Source organism: Tupaia chinensis, unplaced genomic scaffold (genome assembly GCF_000334495.1).
Source record: "Tupaia chinensis unplaced genomic scaffold, TupChi_1.0 Scaffold000133_1, whole genome shotgun sequence".
In the NCBI taxonomy this organism is placed as follows: domain Eukaryota; kingdom Metazoa; phylum Chordata; class Mammalia; order Scandentia; family Tupaiidae; genus Tupaia; species Tupaia belangeri.
Window position 1 is genome coordinate 3,916,196 of NW_006159602.1, and position 8,227 is coordinate 3,924,422.

At 45.0% G+C, this 8,227-nt stretch overlaps 1 protein-coding gene across 1 annotated transcript in view; it reads left to right on the forward strand.

Moving 5' to 3' along the window:
• The window catches only part of OTX2 (orthodenticle homeobox 2), a 10,330-nt gene extending 2,446 nt beyond the window's left edge, over positions 1-7,884 (forward strand). Inside the window, exons 3-5 of the mRNA XM_006144860.1 lie at positions 2,821-3,036; positions 4,033-4,184; positions 6,237-7,884. Coding sequence (XP_006144922.1) covers positions 2,940-3,036; positions 4,033-4,184; positions 6,237-6,857 — 870 coding nt within the window. The 5' untranslated portion in view covers positions 2,821-2,939 and the 3' untranslated portion in view covers positions 6,858-7,884. The remainder of the gene's footprint in view (positions 1-2,820; positions 3,037-4,032; positions 4,185-6,236) is intronic.
• The last annotated feature ends 343 nt before the right edge of the window (positions 7,885-8,227 follow it).

The following is an 8,227-nucleotide window of genomic DNA, read 5'->3' on the forward strand; positions in this document are numbered from 1 at the left end:
TCGGAGGTGCAGCCGCCCATGGCCAAGGGGACTCGCCGCGCCACCGCCGTCCGCTCCTGGGTGTGGGTTCTCCAGAGGCCACCTTGTGAGCCAGCGCTCTGAGTCTTCGGTTTTTGAAAAGGTATTTGTCCCTTTTTCGGACTGTGCTTCGAGCAGAAGGGAGAACGGCGTCCTTGCCAAGCCTTTGAAAGTTAGATGCAAGGGCTGGGGCCCCTTCTTTGGAGAGTGCCTACCTAGGCTGGGGGTTGAGTACCCAGTAGTCTCGGTTTTTTTTTTTTCCCCTTTTTTATGTTAAAGGTGGATCCAGGAGTAAAAGTGAAATGGGTCTGTTCTGAGAATGTTAGCTATGTTGCGTTGGGAAGGGCGAAGCAGCTCCAAAACTGACCTCTGTCCTGGTACTTTCCGCCTGGTACTGCTTTTAATGTGGGAGTGGGTTACTTCATTGTGTGCTCTGTCAGACATTTCTAACTGGGTCTCCAAAACAGACCTCTGTCCTGGTACTTAAGCCTGGTACTGCTTTTAATGTGGGAGTGGGTTACTTCATTGTGTGCTCTGTCAGACATTTCTAACTGGGTAAGACCCCGACCTGTAAGGACCCTTCCGTATTTCTTACGTGCCCATCCCATGTGATAGTAGTTTTCTCTACAGTAGTTCAGAACTTCCCAAGGTAGCACACGAATGCTCACCCCAAAGGCTATTTAAACAAATAAATGGCTATATTTTGAAGTAATTTATTTTCCCAGCCTCCAAATAACTGCACCTTGAGAAGGAAAGAGGGAGAAAAACTGCTTGGTCTTTGTTTTAGGAGTGACTTAATTAGTTTTCCTGGTGAAGAATAGCAACTCCTACAAAACGGACATTGATAAAAATTATATTCACTTAGATCTTCGGGTGAAAAAGCATGAGTTTGGGGCTCTGAATTTAAATCAAGAAATAGCTGAAGTTACTGAGTTTCACTTGTAGAAACTTTGTGCCTTAAAGTCTTCGGCCATGCAAATACGAAAACCCAGAGTTCATAAAACTCTAAGACCTTTGTAAAAGTAAGAGAGGACTCCTAGTCTTGTATCCGCCATTTTGAAGCCATCTCTGCCAGTGTCAAAGTTGCAGAGTAGTGGTCCTTGCATGAGAGGTGCTACATTTTAGGAAAATAAAAGCCAGGCTTGCAAACCGCCAGACTGTATTAACATCTATTTTGGATCTCTTTGCTGGAGTGTGGGGGAGGAGAACTCACCTGAAGAAAGTAAATAACTTTTTCTTCCTTTCTCCTTTCTACCCTCCCCACCCCCCACTCCGAGTTTTTTTTTTTTCCTTAAAGGGGTGTAGGAAATGTGAAGGTAGGGAGAAACGGTTCGTTTCACAACTTTGGGTGTTTGTGTAGTATCTACTTTCTTCAAAACTAAAATGTGCAAAAGGCAAGAGTTAACAGGAAACTCTACTGTGGCTGTTGAGGACCCAGATGTCCGAAAATTTGCCTTCCGCAGGATCTGCAGCCTCCACACATCAAAGTCGACATGGAAGGGGCTTGCTCTACAAATGCACACACTTTCTGCTCCAAATGTGGGGTCCTGTCATTGATTGGTGGGATTCTATCTTTACTTTGGAATTTCTGGCAAGCCCTGTGCCAATCTTGGAGACTTTTTTTTTTTTTTTTTTTTGCAGTATGAGGAAATGTGAAGGTAGGGAGAAACGGTTCGTTTCACAACTTTGGGTGTTTGTGTAGTATCTACTTTCTTCAAAACTAAAATGTGCAAAAGGCAAGAGTTAACAGGAAACTCTACTGTGGCTGTTGAGGACCCAGATGTCCGAAAATTTGCCTTCCGCAGGATCTGCAGCCTCCACACATCAAAGTCGACATGGAAGGGGCTTGCTCTACAAATGCACACACTTTCTGCTCCAAATGTGGGGTCCTGTCATTGATTGGTGGGATTCTATCTTTACTTTGGAATTTCTGGCAAGCCCTGTGCCAATCTTGGAGACTTTTTTCTTTTTTTTTTTTTTTGCAGTATGTTTAAATATTTGACGGATGTCGATTATAAGTTAAATACTTGTTTGTTTAGCTTTAGTTCTTTAGACACATATAATCAAGGTTCTCCAAAACCCTAATAAATCTGTTACTTACCTCGAAATCTAATTACCCAGACTACTAATTAGGTGAAAATGATTACTGGAAATGACTTCAAATGTGAAATAATAGTAGTCGAGCAGTTTTCTCAAGTTTGTTGCTTAGCAAGTTGGTGTTTTAGATGTTCAATGTACTGACATTTTAAGTTTGTAGCAGTTGAAAATGGTAAAAAGCTAAGATAATTAAAAACTCTGCGTGGAAAGGCTACAGTCTGGGGAGAGGTAGATTTCTTGAATTGTTTCTTTGTTTCTCACCGATGGGCTTTGTTATCAGCGTTATTTATTTAGCCAAAGAGTTCTTTGTCTCTGCAAATGGCCCCAATCAAGTTTTGTTTGAGACAATTAGCTAGTGCCAGCCAATGAGTCCTATGCAAATGCAGGGATAGGAATGCAATGTGTGCATTTGAAGGCGTGGGGTTTTGTTCTTGGGGAAGGCAGATTGTAATTGCTTTCTTCGGGTACTTTTTTTTTTTTAAGTTTAGGGTGGGGGTGGGGAAGACAGGTTTATCTGGTCTCCTTCCATCCCCCTCTAGTTCCAGAGCAGCTGGGAAGTGGGGGGTGGGGGTGTCTGCTAGTCCTTTAAAAGCTTCTGCCTTGCCTAGCCCGAGCTCTTTTTGAGTTAGTGGTGGGACGTGGAAGAGCTGCTGCCTCCGAAGCAGTAAACCAGCACCTCTGTTTGTTTGTTTTATTTGCCCTTAGTTTCACCATTCCAAACCCCACCTCTGAGGACCCTGAACCTGTCCACCCGCGGCGAATCAAGACCTTCCGGCTGGATCCCCCCCATTTGGGCCGACTTTGCGCCTCCAAACAACCTTAGCATGATGTCTTATCTTAAGCAACCGCCTTACGCAGTCAATGGGCTGAGTCTGACCACTTCGGGTATGGACCTGCTGCACCCCTCCGTGGGCTATCCGGGTAAGTGAGTCCTGCGGCATTCCCGCCCCGCCCTTCCCCACACCCGCCCCGCGGGGATGACACCCTGTTCCTTGGAGCGCGGGGGCGGGCGGTCACACTGTCCCACCCTAGCTCCAGGCAGGTCCCGCTGGGTTTACTTTCAGAAAAAGCAGTTCAGAGCCACCGGGCTTTAACTGACCCAGGAGAGAACAGGGACTGGGAAGAAGAGCTGTGGGTCTGCAAGAGTTGGAGAGGATTGTATAGCTTTATTCTTAACTGGCTACGTGGCACGCATTGGAGTGGGGTGAGCAAGGGACCCCCTGGTCATATGGGTACGAGGTCCCTGTTTCTATCTCCATGCCCAGTTTCTCGGAAGTGCCCTCTTAGAGAAGCCAGGTTTTCTGTCCAGAATTCCTTGGGCGGTGTAGGTCTCCCCGACGTGCTCAGAGCTTCCCCTCTGAACTCCTGGCCCGCGCCTTTAATCCGGAGAGGTGTGACTTCCTCCGAGTGCGTCGCTTTCCTTTCCGACCACATTTTTTTCTTTAAAAAATCCTTCTCGAAGGAGAACTATGAACTATGTCCCCATTTTAAAGATGGAAGAACAAAGGTCCTTGGCTTACTAAACGTCATGAGAGCAGGATAGAAATTCTTCCCGCCAGTCATCAGAGATCCTTTCACTTAGTGGGGTGCCTTTTTGTTGTTGTTGTTTAATTGAGTTGTGGTTTGATGCTGGCGAATTTTTTTTTGGGGGGGGTCTTTTATTTCGTTTGTTTTGTTAGCTGTGGGAGAGCGCTCCGACGTCAGGCACTGCCTGTTGGGGACCACTTAAATTGAGGCCTTGTGCGTCCTGGGGAAGCCCAAGGTCCAGAAAGGGGTGGGGCGGGCCTGGCAGGAATCTAGGCTGAAGGTCTGGGAGTGCTGTGGGGGAAGATGGGGGAGTCAGAGGACCCGCGGAAATCCCTCTGACTGAGAAACTGCTCCCCCACCCTAAAGGGCCCTGGGCTTCTTGTCCCGCAGCCACCCCCCGGAAACAGCGCAGGGAGAGGACGACGTTCACCCGGGCGCAGCTAGACGTGCTCGAAGCGCTGTTTGCCAAGACCCGATACCCAGACATCTTCATGCGTGAGGAGGTGGCCCTGAAAATCAACTTGCCCGAGTCCAGGGTGCAGGTAGGGCAGATACAGATACAGACTCGTTCTTCCTAATCGTGCCACCCCTCCAGGAGTATGGTGTGTGTTGAGGAAGCAGGAGAACCCCAGGTCTTTGCCAGACCAAAGGAAGGCTTCGACTCCTAAATCTCATCCAGGGGTCAGTAAATGATTCTCCTTGCACCCCCTCTGCCTCCCCGGGCCCCACCTAATCCTATAAGCAAGGGTCTTCTGGTCCAGGTTACAAGGTAGGAGTGGCAATTCAGCTGCAGTGATGAGTCATAGAGCTCTTGGGTAGAAAGGGACCCAGCCTTGGCAGATTCAGAGAACCCTGCAGTGTTTTACCTCTCCCTTTACCCTTTATGAAAATTATGCCTATTCTCCTGGACTTGAAGGGGTGAAAGAAGTTTAGCTCCTATATGGTTCAAACATTTTTACAGGTGAAAGAATAGAGTTAATGACTTGCTCAAGGTCACACCTTACTTTGGTAGCAGAGCTGGGCTGCAGAAGTAGCTGATACTTTTTACCAAATACACCAACACAGTGAGTGTTTTCTTTGACTTCTTTGAACCAAACAGAATTTGCTAACTCTGGGCCATTTAACAGATCGCATATGCATTTAACAAATAAAATCATATGTATATTACAACATATAACCACCCTAGTGACACTTGCTCACCTTGCTTTCGTACCCTTAAGTTGAAGAGGGGAAGACAATTCTGACTTGACCAGAGACTTGCCCAGTAGAGAGTTCTCTGGGAGTGTTTAGCTAAACATAGGCACCTGGGACTCCTTCAACTAGGACATGTTCTCAAAAGTGCCAGACATCGATATGAACTGCACGTCAGAAAAGAGTCTCTCCCAAAGTAGTTTGGAAGAAGTTTTCAGGCCTTTGGGAGGTTTGAACCAGAGTCCTTACTGGAAGAAAACACATGTCTCCAAGAAACCGTTGGTGAGCCTGTCCTTGGTAGCTCCATTTTTATCACATCATGGGCAGTGCTTCTTCAAGAGGGCAACTAAGTATCTGTTGCCCAGAAAGTGCCAATAGTTTCTCTGGTAGCCACCTCACACACCAACACAGCTCCTTCATTGCAGAACAGGAAAAGGACCAGTAAAAAGAATTCTCAAAGTTGCAGACAGAGGATTAAGTCGACAAACCAGTGAACATAGGACAGGGCACTGAGTCAATGTGCCGAGTGGCACTACTCTGAAGGCACAGATTGCATCAAGCCCAGCAGAGAGGTCTGTCTTCCAGCTCAGTAGCGTACAGGCAAGTTAGAACACTTACAACAGAGACACTTTCAGCAGAGTGGCTTTCAGACTCCCTAAGCCAACAGGATCCTGTCTTCTTGCAGATTTCTACTGTGATTTGATCTAGGAGAGGCAACTAGTGAGGTGATTGAACCAACTTCCATATAACAGTTGTTTCCTGAATGATGGTCTGTAAACTGTTTCAATTTAGGCTGCTCTTGTGGACATGCAACAACAGAATTGTTCTCCCTGGAGTCCCTCCTAATGACATAGATACATTCTATTCCCATTGTAAGAGTGTTCTAAGATAAAGTTAGATCTATGTGTGTATTAAAGATACAATAAGGTAGGAGCCTGAGGCACAGAATTTTTAGCCATTTGATTTGGGGTATTTTATATTTTCATTTTGGGGTAAGAGTAAGGCAGAGTCAAGTGCTTTTAGACAGAGTGTCCCCTATTTTCTTTTCTTTTTTAAAAAAAAAGAATTACTTATTTAGTTAAAAAGATATTATTACTCTATTTGACCAGAGAGAAAGAGGAGAGACAGAGAAAGCAAGCAAGCCACCAGGTCTGGAACTCAAACCATGGTCGTTCATGTGGGAGTCCAGTGCCTTAACCACCACGCCACCTGCCGACCCCTCCCTGATTTCCTTACACTTCCAGGAGTGTATATATGAGAATGTCATATAATAGGTCTTTGGTGTCAGGAAGATTGTATGCTTAGTTCATCTGTCTATGTAGGAGGACAGATTTATAATCTAGGAACAACCCTTGTCCTTAAGTTACTGAATCCACATTAAAGAACCTTCTTTCTCTTTCAAGGTATGGTTTAAGAATCGAAGAGCTAAGTGCCGCCAACAACAGCAGCAACAACAAAATGGAGGTCAAAACAAAGTGAGACCTGCCAAAAAGAAGACCTCGCCGGCTCGGGAAGTGAGTTCAGAGAGTGGAACAAGTGGCCAGTTCACTCCCCCCTCTAGCACCTCAGTCCCAACCATTGCCAGCAGCAGTGCTCCTGTGTCTATCTGGAGCCCGGCTTCCATCTCCCCACTGTCAGATCCCTTGTCCACCTCCTCTTCCTGCATGCAGAGGTCCTATCCCATGACCTATACTCAGGCTTCAGGTTATAGTCAAGGATATGCTGGCTCAACTTCCTACTTTGGGGGCATGGACTGTGGATCTTATTTGACCCCTATGCATCACCAGCTTCCTGGACCAGGGGCCACACTCAGTCCCATGGGTACCAATGCAGTCACCAGCCATCTCAATCAGTCCCCAGCTTCTCTTTCCACCCAGGGATATGGAGCCTCAAGCCTGGGTTTTAACTCAACCACTGATTGCTTGGATTATAAGGACCAAACTGCCTCCTGGAAGCTTAACTTCAATGCTGACTGCTTGGATTATAAAGATCAGACATCCTCGTGGAAATTCCAGGTTTTGTGAAGATCTGTAGAACCTCTTTTTTGTGGGTGATTTTTAAATATACTGAGCTGGACATTCCAGTTTTAGCCAGGCATTGGTTAAAAGAGCTAGATGGGATGATGCTCAGACTCCTCTTCTGATCAAAGTTCCGGGAGGCCTAGAAGGAAAAATGAAGGGCCTTAGAGGGGCCCACCAACCAGCAACCTGAAATGGACAAACCAATCTACTTAAGATCCCGTCATAGTTTTAGATCATTGGTTTTCCTGATTTGCAGAATGATCAAAAGCATTGTAGCCATGTGCAACAAACACGACCAAAAAAGAAACAAAATCAAGTGAAACTAAATTGTGAGGGAAGGGAGGGAGGCATAGCCTTCTTAAGCAGAGGTGTTCTAATGTTTTAGCCAATCCTTGGTTGAATCTTAGGAATGAACAGTGTCTCAAGCTCATTCACGTTTCATGACCAACTGGTAGTTGGCACTGAAAAACTTTTCAGGGCTGTGTGAATTGTGCGACTGATTGTCTTAGATGCACTACTTTATTTAAAAAAAAATGTTCATAAGGAGTCAATATGTAGTTTAAGAGACAATCAGTGTGTGTCTTATATAAATGGTACATCTGTGGTTTTTAATCTGTGCTAGACTTCAAAACTGTGATCTCCTGTTATTGTATGCAACCTTGAACTCCACCTCTGCAGGGGTTCTTCTGTGATTAAATAGGTTATAATTATAAGCAAAATTCAGAGCAACTAAGTACTGATCTAAAATGATTACCTTTGGCTGGAGGTGAGCTGCACTGAAACTGTACGACAAAATGTCTCTGGACAAGGAGAGTGAGAGAAGAGAAACAAAAGGACACAATTCATCTGTAATTTACTGTTGGTAAACCTAGCAGTAAAGAGACATTGGTCAATTGCTCTGACCCTGATGAATTTCTAAGCTGAGATCTTTGTCGTTTATGCTTGCAGATGTTAACTGGAAAAGTTATATATGCACAAACCTTTTCTTCCTGGATTTGGCAGATATGTATAATTATATTAAAATGGTTCTAGCACAACATTGGGTCCAGTTTAATTTTACACCACTATTTATAATTCAGCCTCTCCTTCCCAAAAGCCCCCCCCCCCTTAGGGCAGAAAGAAAATTAGCAAACTTTATTTATTTATTTATTTTTTGGTGGGGAGTAGTCTATGGATGAACTCAATATGAATAACCAGGGTATATGAACTTTTTGTGACTTTTATCAGGATTGCTATGAAATTGAATTTAGAGAGCCTAACAATCATTAGGGTGTTGTTTTCCTTGCTTTTCTCTCCTTGATGCAAATCTGAATGATTTCTTAGGCACTTTACTTCAAATAGATCAATTTTTTTTTAACAGGGAGTGGAAGAAC